At 41.8% G+C, this 14,304-nt stretch overlaps 2 protein-coding genes across 4 annotated transcripts; both read right to left on the reverse strand.

The window, feature by feature from the left end:
* Positions 1-686: 686 nt before the first annotated feature.
* On the reverse strand, positions 687-5,303 carry gpr45 (G protein-coupled receptor 45). Of its 3 annotated transcripts, none has more exons than XM_068735721.1 (4): positions 5,162-5,303; positions 4,973-5,050; positions 3,396-3,620; positions 687-2,912 (listed from the first exon to the last, which is right to left on the reverse strand). In XM_068735721.1, exon 4 carries the CDS (start codon positions 2,802-2,804, stop codon positions 1,641-1,643), a length of 1,164 nt encoding a protein of 387 aa, XP_068591822.1. In that variant the 5' UTR covers positions 2,805-2,912; positions 3,396-3,620; positions 4,973-5,050; positions 5,162-5,303; the 3' UTR covers positions 687-1,640. The 3 variants fall into 3 exon arrangements, with proteins under 3 accessions (XP_068591822.1, XP_068591839.1, XP_068591831.1); XM_068735738.1 differs by having other exon boundaries at positions 3,382-3,620; XM_068735730.1 differs by lacking the exon at positions 4,973-5,050.
* A 5,875-nt stretch (positions 5,304-11,178) lies between these two features.
* pou3f3a (POU class 3 homeobox 3a) lies at positions 11,179-12,469 on the reverse strand. The gene has a single exon (XM_068735751.1). The coding sequence runs from the start codon at positions 12,467-12,469 to the stop codon at positions 11,183-11,185; it is 1,287 nt and encodes a 428-aa protein (XP_068591852.1). The 3' UTR covers positions 11,179-11,182.
* Between the last annotated feature and the right edge of the window lie 1,835 nt (positions 12,470-14,304).

Here is a 14,304-nt window from a genome sequence, read left to right on the forward strand (position 1 = left end):
TGACGTCTCTGAATGATTTGTTGTAACTTAACTGATTAAATTAAGACAGTAATGTGATGTAGAAGCGACCATGTGATCTTAACTAAGAAGGAGAGGCCGTATGTTGGTTGTCATGTGTTGGCACATGGTTAAATGTATTTGTGTGAGTAAGTATGTAATGTTAATGTGTGTTTACAGTGATGAAAATACCTTCCTTGAGTCATGCGACTTTCAGGTCTAAACCATTAAACAGCTCCAGGTGCCACGGTTTGAAATGTGAAGATGACTTTTAGAGCTAACGTGATTAATTGAATGGATTAAACTTCCAAACATTATAATTTCCATGTGTCTTTCATACTTATGAGAATTTGCTCTTTAGGACATTTTGATTCACCATTTTTAAATATAGCTTTTCACTTCTTCCTGTGAAAAGGTTGTTGCCGTTTAGTGACCTGCTGCCAGACCTACAGGATCACTGCAAGCGTCTCAAATTTCTTCAGCAATTCATTTAAATGAATGAAGTGAAACAAAATGGCATTTCAGTCTGTTAATGAGGCTGAGAACTCAGCAGGAAATGGAGCAATCCATATTTGCAATGAATGAACAGCACCATCTTCCTGTTTAATGCGGTACTTCAATACAACCGACAACCTGTATTTAAATCAAAATGCCAAACATATTTAATGTCACAGTGCATTCACTTCATTTGTTCATTCATCATAGGTGTTCATTAGCAAAAACAATAGTTAGCATTTCTGTGCTAGCCTCATTCTTCCAATGGTATTAAAGCTGATAGAATTGAATACACAAATGTCTGTATGTAGAGTTACTGTACATCCAGTGAATAGATGTCTTTGGTATCCCAGCAACCATATTCATTGTAAAAGCGGATGTCTAGACTGTGTTTTTCATCCAAGCACTCAACACTCTGTCACTGCGACCTCTTTTACAAACTGAATTTATTAACCTGGTTCCTTTATTCATGAAAAGATAATACATTCAATTAAACATTCACAGCTCAATAACTGACACACTTCTTTGTTGACACACGCACGGTTTTAAATAACAGTTTCAACTCACACAAGGCCATGTTTCTGCACAAATTTCATTCCAATGATTATTTTTTAAAGACGTCAGTTGAAAGCTTATGGACTTTCCTCTGACAACATCACTGAACACTAATACTGTGCATGTTTTTTTTTGTCTACAGTCTGAAGAAACAGAATGCCATTAATGGAACACATCAGGGACTCATTTTGAAATGGAGAAGTAAATTGACAATGGATGATATGAAATAGTTTGGCAGTAAATTTCAGAAACCATAATGGCTATAAAGTTAAAAACAACTGCTTTATCTTGAGACTGAAAGCAGCAGACACAATAATCTCACCACAAGGTCTATTCAGTAACTGTGATGGAGCTTTCGATCATATCACATGACCTTCCTCAATGGATGGAGTTGCCCAGTTGTCGTAGAATCCTTCTCTTCTAATCCTTGCTGGCTTCAAAATTGAGATTGAAAGTTCATCCTTGTGGTGACAATATTTTCTCAATATGTGTTTAAGTTTGTTCTGATTGCTTATCATGAGGAAAAGTAAGAGTTAAAAACAGTTGACGTCAACACCTGCTGGATCGGCATCGACAAACTGGCCCTCCTTGTTTCACACAGCTGACTGAGTCTCGCTGCACACGTAGATGTTGCTGGGCCTCACTCTCCTGCGGCTCCTGCCCGGCACTCTGGGACACAGTCTGCAGCTCTTGGGAATGAACTCCTGACAGGCCTCCCTGAACTTCCTGATCCTCCAGCAGTAGATGACGGGGTTGAAGACCGTCTTCAGGTAGCTGAGCCACAGGGCTCCTATGCTGATCGGGTAGAAAACCGAGCTGTAGTAGAACTGCCGGCTGAACACGGCCAGCAGGCTGACCACTGTGTGCGGCAACCAGCACACAGAGAAGCCGACAAAGAGGATGAGAATGGTGGTGAAGGCTCGGGTCTTGAAGCTCATGTCCACCTTGATCTGAGGGGGCCGCTGCAGGCCGGTAAGTCTCATTTTGCTGACTTGGTTGAGGGCCGGCAGGCAGGAATGCTCACTGGTGTGGTTGTGGATGCGCAGGGTGTTGCGGCGCACCGTGTTGAGGATGCACATGTAAGAGTACAGCATGACAGTGAACGGTACAAAGAATACCGCAACTGCCAACAGCACCGTGTACCCACGGTCTGCCACAGAATCACTGTAACCCAGCACACACTGCGGCGCCCAGGCACCCCCAATACCTGCTGCACCCGTCCTCCACCCAACTACAGATGGCAGAGACACACACAGGCTCAGCACCCATGAACCCGCAATCAACAGCTTAGCTCTGTGCGGGGTCAACTTGTCCTGCCGCTGCACAATGATGAGGAAACGGTCCACACTGATTATGAGGAGTATGGACACCCCCTCCAGGACGAACAGCCAGTACAGCATGATGGACGCTCGGCAGAAGCCGCTTCCAAAGCTCCAGTCGGCAGTGGCCACGGTGACTGCAGTGAAGGGCATGCAGAGCAGGGAGAGCATAATGTCCGAAAAGGCCAATGTGGCGAGGAGGAGATTGATAGCAGAACGCATGGCAGGTTTCTGGTAAACAATCAGACACACGATGGCATTGCCGAGGAAACCAATAGTAATCATGAAGATCATGATGGCGGCCAGGGTCACGCGCAGAGTGACTGATATGAGGGGAGTAGCCGCTTCTGACGGGAGACTTTCCGCTGCTTCTTCTACCATGTCCGGCCCCATGAAGCTGCACTCATCCTCCAGCAGGCTTTCGTTACAAAAAGCCATGGCAGCTATTTTTCAGGGGATGTCAGCCCAAAAGACGGTACATGTTTGTTTATTGTTGTGGTACGCACGTTAAGTTGTCCTCCAGCAGTTGGTCTTCCATGGCAATATCTGAGAGAGAAAGAATATTGACATATGGCACTTGCAAAAAAGATACTTTGTGAAACAGAAAACAAACAACCTGTAGAGAAACAGTCAAATTACATAAGAGCATATCTCTGACAAGGTCTATGTTCCTAATTACATGAATGTGCTGTCTGTCTCTTTAAATAAGCTGCTGTAAACATGGTGAGTGTCTCATTAGATAATTAGAGGAGTTGCTGTGTGATCCATTACTCAGGGACAATTGTAAATTTGAAACAGTGAGAGGAGGAATGACGTCCTTATTATATAAGCCAGACACAACTCATTGAGCGATATAGTCGCATACAGGACAGACGTGTGCCGCTCGCTGACTTGAATGAGGTTGATGATTAACAGCTGTACAGACTCACATGGGCGCGTATACAAACATTCACACCACCGAGCCTCCGAAGCAAACAGTACATGTAATTCTTCACACGTGAATAGAAATACACACATTCTAGTACAAACCATGGCACAGCGTGTCTTCCTTCGACTGAGCAGAAGCTCATTCTTGGATGATGCTTCAGACTCTGATGCAATCTTGATGAAACAGAAAGGCATTCAAAGGACACGTCTGTTGCTGTGGTTTCCACCTCCTGCTCCTGACGGTGGGACAGTGTTAACAATGTGTTGAGGTCATTCTGGCCTTCAGGTCTCAGACGTGGTCCTCACAGGTGGACTGGCTCCTAAGTGCTGGGAGACAAGAAGATGAGTTCAGGGGCATTACCTCCCATGTTTAGTTCCTTGTGACGGCGTGTTAGAGTCTAGATGTGATAGGCCTTAGTGCAGCAGACATCTTCAGCAGTCATAATAGTAGGTGGGACTAATTATCAATGGCTTTGTTCTAAATGTCCCAGTGAGACGTAACAGTGTGACAGTGAGCCAGCATGCACACTATCAGATCATTAATATGATCATCAACAAGCTTTTCATACTGTGACTTATCAAAATATCTTCTGTGAAAAGGCCTGATTCAGTGATTGTCGTGATATACACAGAATATCTTTGTCACTGTAATACAGTTTATGTTAATAGTCAAAAATCTAAGTTTGAGTTACCCTACGATAAGAGGACTAGTGTTATCTCAATATTTGATGGTTAACCCCACACAGGTGAGAGGAAACGGTCCCTCCAGTGACTGGAGCTACATTCTTGCACAAAAACATTATCAGACACTGCATAGTGTTGCTGGTTGTTGCCAAGGCAACAAGGTCACCACTTCCATGGCAACAAGCAGCCTGTACTCTCATCCCCTCTGACAAAATATCCTCTGTATCACAGTGTTTGCAATTTAGGACTTTGTCAGGACTTCAAACTCTATATTTGTTCTTGAAACATACAGCAAAGACGCCTCACTGTCAGACACTATGTCTCTGTAAGGTCTTACTTCAGGTCATTATATTTTAGTATAATCAATAAAGCATCTATTGAATTAGATGTAGGAGATAAATCACATTGTTAGAGAACAAAACAAAAATGAGAACAAATGTTGTAGCAAAGAAGAAACCCTGGGATCATGTAGCCTACGTTACAATAAAACTAGGCAATAGAATGCCTTACAATTTTCTAATTTGAACACCTTTCAAAATGACTAAATGCAAATTATATCAAGAAGACAATGAGCTGTCTTGCCCTGCAGGGGGATCCGAGCTTCTTATTTCAACAAAAAAACAAGTGGATTTACTCCACTCCACTCAGCTTTGAATCAATAGGTGGGGATGATGTGACAATACAAACATGGAGAAATGTAATGGCCCAAGACATTATGAATAAAATACAATAATTGAGTAAAGACTCTTCATTTTCATATCCTCATTTGATGAGTAGCAACAACCAGATGTAATCAATCTCAGAGGATTATGGTGGCATCAGCTCCTCGATGCAGATTCACAGTGTCGTATATGTGATGCCATAATCTAGTCGTCCCTGCATTGATAAACCACTGCTTACATCCTGTGACATTTATCGTTTTGACATAGCGCCCCCAATTAGCCTGCACAGTGTGTCCTCTCTTATTTACATATGAGCCTGTGTCTCTCCATCACCTGTGTTTCTGTGTCAGTCACACGCTGCTCAACCTGTCTGCATCACCACGAGCCAGTGCTGATCTCCAGATACATGATCTACAGGCATCAAAGACAACATACATGTGTGTTCCTTCTAAGCAACGAGGAGGGGATTAAAGCAAATACAACGATCCATTTCAAGCATTAAGCAGACATAAATAGGCCTACCTTGACGTTACATTCGGTACCAGGTTTCATGAATGTCTCTCGTCGAGCCAGTCCGCTCGGTGATCGCATTTCTCTCCCTGTGCATGCCGAGCCTTTCCCAAAATATCCCACTTTGAGCATTTCACTGCCGTATCGATCGCCATCGTGGCGACTGCGGATGATGCTGACGCCAGACACGCAGGTGGGCACTGATTTAAAGGAGCAGTGCGGAGATTACATTGATTTGGAAACTGGAATGTTTAAACAGGTGTGGCGTTTCCAGTGTTATTTTCCTATGCGACACGTGGGACATGTAGCATATCGTTGTTGCTTATTAATGAATGCATTACAATATCAAGTTACTCTTGATCTGGCAAAATATCCGCACAGTAAAAACTTCACCTTATACCATCAATTTAGTTTTTACCCAACCCAACAACAAAAACAGTACAACACATCACACGATTGATATTATTAGAATACGTTTAAAGATTGAACATTATGTTTTTATTGAAGATGCACATTGAGAAGACTTGATAAATATCACCAAAAGCAATAAAATGGTAATATTACAGCATTTCTACTAAAACAATCGGGCAAACGAAAACCTCTCATCTCATACGCCTACTATGGAACCGTATACACAATAATAATACTATTTACACTTAGCATTTTTCTCTATTCCTTAAACAATGCAAGTGATACAGTAGTATATACAAAATTAACATATTTAAAGGAATATATGGATTTACAATAACCAACTTCCATTTAGCTTTCAATTCCAAGCTTTTTAATATCTTATCACCTATTGATAATTAATCCTAATGAGGGGTTGTCTGTCAATAATGCCAATGGCAGACTCACTCTCACATCCCCTGCTTCAAACATCAAAGGTTAGATTATGGGTTTCTCTTCTTGTTTTACAGATTACTATACTAAATTAATCCAATGATCCTAAAATAAAATAAAAAAAATCTTGAAGATTATTTAATTGGTTTTGTGTTTTTTTTTTCATTTGCCATTTGATCAGAGTCCTCTTACATTCAGAGACGGTAATCGATATTTTTGTCCAGGAGATGGCAGCATTGTGCCTTACATGTATTTGGCCTTTACTTTTGGAAGCGTATTGCAGACATTTATGTGTTGGTATGTTAAGGTTTGTATTAAGTATGTATAGGTTGTTGTTTTTTTAATTCAAACTTATTTAGAGTTACAGCACCTCCTTGTAGAGCAACACATGGCCATATCAAGTGAGAGCTTTAAATACTGGTATAGTTCTTGTATTTTAAAGGGAGGTATATCACCCGTCATTGATAGAATACTGTCTGAGTCCAGATGTGCAGAATATCATCTATAGACACATATTTCTTAATGTAGTTCACTTTAAAGAAGACAACTCACACACATACAGATACACACGGTTACATTCGCACACTTAGCATGCAGGCGTTGATTATTTTCATGGGCATGCTTGTCTAAATTGGCATCGTGCCCATGTGTTGAACATGCCCATCAAACGAGTTCCACTCCACCGATCTGGCACATGCATGCTCGTCACGTTCAGTGGCACCCACACAACAAGCTTGCTAGTGAGAGAATTCATTTCCCTGTCCATTATTCCGCAGATGTTTGCTTTAATTTCTTCCTGATGGAGAGACGTTGGTACTCCATCATTCACCAAAAAAGCAAACACGGAAAAAGTGAAAAATGTTCACCACTAAATCAGAATATTCGGAGAGGAGAAAACCCCACACAAGTAAGAATATTGACTTTGAGATGATTGAGTATTGTACACACAATTTTTGTGCTACACTTAGGACATTTTAATACATTCACACACAAAATTACAACCAACTAAAACACAATTTTTGGGTCCTTTATCAATGCTCCTCTGACTCCAGGTAGGAGTCATATGCCATGAGCTTTGATTCACACTGAGGAAGCCATAGTGTGTTAATCAGTGTTAGACTTACGTGGTTAACCAATCTCCACAATGTGAGAATAATTAACACCAAACAGTGGTGACTCATAATGTGCAACCCACTGTGAAATAGTTGTACATTACAATATTCTTTGAATATAGGTCCAGGTTCAAACAACAAGCATGAAAGAAGGGATCATCATGCAATAATTGCTCTGGTGTAAAGCCCTGAACAAGGCTTTAAGAGCAATTATGAGCAATAATATTAGCATTTTTTATTGGAGGAGGTGATAACATCCTTTACTGCAAACATCCCCTGTTTCAGTGATGCAAGAAACAATACGCCAATGATGATGGTACTAAATTTAAGTAGCACATTTAAAGTGCTGCAGGGATGACACATTTTTGAAGGCCAACCCGGAAGTTAGCATCGCACTGGATGAGCGTATCAAAGCGGATGAGCTACAAGCAGTAGCATGTTTTCCTTAAATTAAATGTATATTTGATGGTGTGGTACTTGCTAGTGAAAGACATGTAAAACCTTAAAAAAAACCCTAGTGAGATATTTAGTGACATATTCTGTATCGTAGAACAAATCTCTTAAGCTCCTCGTGTTGACCACAGGCCTTATTTCAGGCTTTGAGACGAGAGAACCGGAAGGGCAAAATGCTGACTCATTTCTGGGTTTTCAGGACTCATTCCTGCAGCACTCTATATGCATGAGCACTGACTATACTTCTTGCTGTCATCACAAGCACAGATGCATGTGAGCCGAGCCATTTCTGTGGATTGAGGGGTTTCGGCTTCAGTACCAGGTTACTATAACATCATCAGCTTGTAGATCCCAGTATTAATATTCAGAGAAGACATAGCGTCTTGTGATGACAAAACCCTTTAAAGGGCTTCTTATCCCTCAATTCCATCCTTATCTCCCATCTTTACATCGCTAAGCTTTGAGGGGATCACACTGCAATCCTGCGAGCTTAGATTTTGCCTCCATTTTTATCAGGGAACTCTGGCTTTTGCAGCTCTCGGCAGGAATAGATCATGTTAAGAGGCATCAGTAGATGGTTACAGTCAGCTGTGGAGCCACCTTTCGTCCTCTGTGTGATATTGCTGTGGAAGCTGAGAACATGCATACGTTTTTCTTTGCGTTGACATCGAGTCACGAACATGTAGACTGTGATTGTTTTTTTCAGAATGCCGTGTGTGTCTTTGAGCTGTTGTTCAAGTCACTCGATGCTGACAAGCATAACAAGTCAGTAAAAAGTGTTTTTCTGTCTTTCTTTTTAACAAAATCATTGTCTGATGTGAACATTATTTTTGAAAGTCAACTTGTCTGAAGCTGAGAAAAACAGCTACATTTTTGGTATGCATTTTTTATTTCCCCAAATGAATTTGACGGGTCTTTATCAAAGCAGAATAACACTTTTTTATAATAAAACTTTTTGAAAAGTTGGTTCACTTGTGTCTAATGTATCTGCGTTATTTCTTTCAGCAGCATGAACTGGTGAAGTATTCTCTACACGTACTTGTATCCCTTCAGCCATTATGGGATTGAAATTTGACCTGGGGTGACGACGGCTGCGTGGGCTAACATGTAAAGACCCATTCAAACCACCCATTCATGCAGGCAGGCTGCTATTTATAACCCACAAGGCCAGAGTTTCCCCTAAATCCTGCCAATGTTCGATGAAGACACACACACACACACACACACACACACACACACACACACACACACACACCTTTTTGATATAGTTGTGCGCTTGTCTGCCTCTGTTTTTTAACAGTGTTATATAAGATTTATTTAGCATTGGCATTGTTGGGAGACATGTTGACTCAAAAGGGACAGAAATTCATAAAATATACAATTTAATGACTTGAAGTGAGATAGATTTACCAAAAATGTGTCAGTCGTACCATGTTTTCAGCTCAAGCTTCTGGAAGATACCTAGTAAAAAATATTCAAAGAACAATTAAAAGTGTGACATTTACAGTAAACCATTAACTTCCAGGTTTGTGTTTATTTCTCAGTGTTCTGTCTGGTTTGTTGGCAGGTACTGTACCGGCAGACCTTTGACCTCCCTCCAAGTTTCACCACAACCACTTCTTCTCCTTGGCTTTTTTTCCCCACGACTCCACCCATTGTTTTCAAAATCATCGTTGAGATTTTTGATTTGAGACATCAGCTCATATGTTTCTTCTTGTATGTATTGTCATGTTTGTGTGGATCAGAAACAGAGCGACGAAACACAGATTGTTTCTCACAGCCAGCGTCCTGAGCTCCTTGCTGCCTATCTGCCAAACCCATCATCTGTGGCAAAAGATCCACTGCCTCGTGTCCCTCCATCTCGCTGTCACCTTGGCAACCGCTGCCGAGGTGAATTGCCAGCTGGGATAGCTGACCTATGTTGGCTGCGTTCCACAAAGCTGCAGTCCATAGCACTAGGACGTATGTGGCTGGGCTGACATGTCGTATATCACGCAGAAATGTGCAGGCAAACTCCAAGAAGAGACTTCTGTGATGAGCTAAATCAGTTTCAACAGTGTCAACACAACTAGGAGGCAGAAAAACTGGGAAATGGTGTTGGCTAGTGACAGATTATTTTGATTTACGTCACCGTTAATGAAGCTGCTGGGACTGCAACTAACAACTGTTTTCATTATTGATGAACCTTAATCTTAATTTCTCGATTAAGCATTTTGTCTGTAAACTGTATGACAACAAAGAGTGAGAAATTTTATGTCCCACAGCATGAAAAGATGTGTTCCAATAGTTAGTTGTATTCTACTAACAGTCAAAGACTTTAAAACATTCAATTTATTATTATAAATATAGAAAGAAAATCATCATTTCATCACATATAAGTATCTGGAACCAGGGAAGTTGCCATGTTTAAAAAAAACAATTATCAATTATCAAACTTTTCTGTCAATTGATTATTTCTCATCTTAATTAATCGACTATCATTGCAGCTTGACAAGCTGCTTTTAACAAAAAAGCCCAGGCAGAATAGCATTAAACTTTTTTGAAAAATGCATTTGTTTTCATGCCTTTATAACTTCTTCTATATAACGTATGGAATAATGTCTCTAAATGGGCTTTGTTTGTCATAAAAGATCATTTAAATTGCCCTTTTGACACTTATAGCTATATTGGTATATTTGAAAATATCCATTAAAAAGCAGCAGAGAACATCAATATACTAATGTTAATATTTCACTGCAAAGGTGTGAGGTAAAAGGACACATGATGGTGTGTGTGTGTGTGTGTGTGTGTGTGTGTGTGTGTGTGTGTGTGTGCGCGAGTGTGTATGTCAATAGGAACCTTAATAATGATGGTCCTCTCAGATAGCGTAACACAATTCTTTCCTTATGTCAAATTTATTAAATAATTAGTCTATTCCATGAAAATATACACAGTGGGAAAAAAATAAATAGTCCAAAGCATCATACAAGAATACACAGCAGACTAACTTGTACATCAACTTAAGGGAATGTTTGCTAATTTAATAAAATGACTTTTCTATGAAGGAAAACACAACACTGGTAAAATGTTCAACTGTGTCACAACATAAATCCACTGACACACAACACAAAAGTCAGAAACACGTTTCAAGGAATATAAATTATTGCTCTTTAAAAACAATGCTGAATAAAGCGCATTAGATGTCTTTCATATAAAAGAAACGATGCAGTCCAGTCTAGCCTTTGGGACACCAAACTCTGCAGCAATACAAGGGAACTTTTATTTCTAACAGAGAGACAGAAATATCTTTTATGTCTGGAAACAGATTGATAAAATTCCAATTCTGTAGACTTTTTGGTGAACAAACTTTGCCTTTAATAGACTTTGAATAGTTTTCTACTCACACTTTTGTTAAACTTTTCATTTTCTGTGCCAAAAGCTGATTCATAGTCCAGAAAAATACCGAGGATGCATAAAAGTAGACTTTTGTCCTGCTCTGAAGTGAACACACACTGGACAACATTATTATTGGGGATCAGTAAGAAAAGTTCATCAAGTGTCAGAGCATTTAAGGAAACATCAAATATTTTCTCGAAAAAGGTATTCAAACACTTCACGTTGTTCAGATTTAAAGTCCGGCCACTTATTTTCACGTGTCGCTGTACATCCTCTTGCAGTCTATGGATGGTGACGGTGTGTCAGGACCCATGCTGCCCACCTGTGAATACGCGTCCTCCGGGGTGCGAGGCAATCCTGGCGGCGTCATGCGCTTCTCTTTCTGCCTGCGGTTGCAGAACCAGACCCTGACCACCTCCTTCTCCAGCTGCAGAGTGTCCGCCAGAGAGGTGATCTCCTGCGCGGATGGTTTGGGACACTTGAGGAAGTGGCTCTCCAACGCGCCTTTTACGCTCACCTCGATGGACGTGCGCTTTTTCCTCTTCCTGCCCTGGGTGGCTATCTTGTCGATGCTGGTCGGGCTCCCAGTGGTGGAGTCGGCCTCCTCCAGCCATTTGTTCAACAGAGGCTTCAGCTTGCACATGTTCTTAAAGCTCAGCTGAAGCGCTTCAAACCTGCAGATGGTGGTCTGTGAGAACACGTTGCCGTACAAGGTGCCTAAAGCTAAGCCCACGTCTGCCTGAGTGAAACCCAGCTTGATCCGCCGCTGTTTGAACTGTTTTGCAAAATGCTCCAAGTCATCAGACGTCGGGGTGTCCTCGTCTGAGTGCGCTTCGTGGTTCACCCCGTGATGCTGGTGATGGTGAGTGTGGTGATTATGGTGGTGATGGTGATGATGGTGGTTTCCGTGATCCAGCTCCGGGGACTCCCCGCGCACCAGCCCCTGGTGCATGAGGCTCTGTCCCACGTGCGAACTCAGCATCCCGTTGACTGTAAACCCGCCGGGCTGAGAGTAAATGAGAGACTGTTGTTGTTGTTGCTGCTGCTGCTGCTGCTGCTGCTGCTGCCCCTCGGTGATGCTGATGTGCGCCGCGGAGGTGCCTCCCCAAGTTCCCGGGTGCGCCTGATGGGGTCCCAGATGCGGGGACCTGTGGTGCAGAGCGGTGCCTGTGTGGAGGTCCTCCCTCCCTCTCTTCACGTCCTGCGGCTGGGAGCTGGGGGACCACGGAGAGCCGACCTCGGCTGCTGCAACTGCGGCCGCGGCTGCTGCGGCTGCCGCGTGAGGCAACGATGTTACCCACTGGTGGGCATGGCTTAGCATGTGGCCCCCATTGCTTGCCACCATGGCACCCTGCATGAAGTCACTTTGCACCATCTTTACTGCAGGATCGCCTCTGTATCCACTAGACACCGTGGTCACAGCGGTGCTGCCCGGCTGCATTCCACCAACCCTCCGATCAGAGTGAAGGACCGGGCCGGATAAAATCCTGCTGCTGGCTAGGTATGGACTTGATGTTGCTGTTGCCATCCCCCAAAGCATATATCTTCAGATATTTTTCTCTCTTCTGGTGTTCTGTTAAAGTCCCAGTTCTAATCCATAAATAAATTCAGTCTATATATAAAAACGAAAAAATAGTGGGAAACAACTCCATAGAAGCTCAAATGATAATTGTACTTCTATAGCAGGTTGTGCGCGCTGAGACTTGTGTAATACAAATACACTCGCATTCCAGTGCAGCAAAAAAATAGTCTTCAAAACTTTTCTCTGTCCCGGGAGCTCCGCCGTGCGTAATCCACAGACCTGGTGATATGGAACAAGACCTTCCCTGATCCGTGCCAAGCTGAGAAGCTGCTCATTTATAACTCGTTTATCTGTTATTTATGTTTTAAAGCCTTTTAGTGATGATGACAAAATCAACTTTAAGTAAAGCCTCTCCGGTCCTCTCGGTAGTTTCTGTCAGTCCATCTGCTCTATCCGGTGCGTCCTCTGCGGTGCGAAGAAGACGAGCATGTGTTTACGTTGTGCCAAGGCTGCGTTTTCCTCACCCATCTCCATCCAATTACAGCAGAAAGGCTCTGCAGAGCTCCCGCTGATTGGACGCACAGTCAGAGGAGCTGGTGTGTCTCAGTTGAGCCTCGGGTGCACTCAGTTCTTGCTGCAGGAATAAAGCAACTCAATATGATAAAATAATATTACAGAAATGAAAAAAGACAGAGACAGATAAATCTGGAGGTGCCCTTAAGGACGAGCAATAAATCATCTAAAGAAACAAATAAAATAAAAACTTCTCACAAAATGACAATACGTTTAATAACGATTATTTGTATTATTATTATTATTATTATTATTATTATTATTAGTAGTAGTAGTAGTAGTAGTAGTAGTAGTAGTAGTAGTAGTAGTAGAAGTAGTAGTAGTAGTAGTAGTAGTATACGTCTTTAACAGATATTGAGCTTATGCAGCCGATGAGGTTAGTGATACCAGACAAATAATACCGTAGTACTATGATTATCAGTTTTATAATAACGCAGAGCGATCGAGGCCTGTGTCAAGGATAAGTCGGCTTTGGGTACATAGGGGGTTTGTACGCGTTTTGCATCTTAATGCGCTCCTTTTCATATGGTAAAGGGGCTACAGTGGCGTGACGCGCCACACTGGTGAGCGCTGAAGGTGCACAAAATCTGCCAACAGTTTGCTTTTTCCATCTTCCAAAAAACAAACCGGTTCTGTTGGATGTTTCCTTGCCTGGTCCGTTTATGGATGGCCTGTTAACTAAACATGTCGCGGGGAGTTTTCTACCACGACTTTGCCGTAGAGTTTTAAGGGTCTTGAGAGAGTAAAGCGTCGACTGGACTGGATGACTGGAGTAGAGAGCCAGGTGCAGCCAATAAATGTGCTAATTTATGTTTTTCAGTTTTCAGCATTTGTCTTGGATCTCATCCAAAAGGTAAAAGATAAATGGTCACAAAAAAATGTATTTTCCCAACCTGCAACATAAATCGAGACTTTTATCATAACATTTGAATCCACTTACCCACCATTATGTTCAGTTATCGTGCTCCAAATTACATTTAGATTTATCCTATTTCAGGAAGTTCGAAAAAAGTAAATCAAAGTAAAGTATAGTTGCAATAGAAATATGTGTGTGTCATGTCCCGTAATATTGTTAATAATTATATTTGGTCAGTACAGAATAACTGAGTAATGCAGATACAGTTGACACATTTTTAAATTAATCATTTGGATTGTTTTGTTAAACTATTTAATTTGGGTGTAGGCAGGATGGCATTTAGGGGTTAATGGGACACACTCATTTACAGGACTCAGCACAACCACATGCTGCATGATACAATAAATTACACAGCAAAATATAT

This window comes from Cebidichthys violaceus, unplaced genomic scaffold (genome assembly GCF_023349555.1).
Source record: "Cebidichthys violaceus isolate CVI_PGR_0920_01 unplaced genomic scaffold, fCebVio1.0.p SCAF_11, whole genome shotgun sequence".
NCBI lineage: Eukaryota > Metazoa > Chordata > Actinopteri > Perciformes > Stichaeidae > Cebidichthys > Cebidichthys violaceus.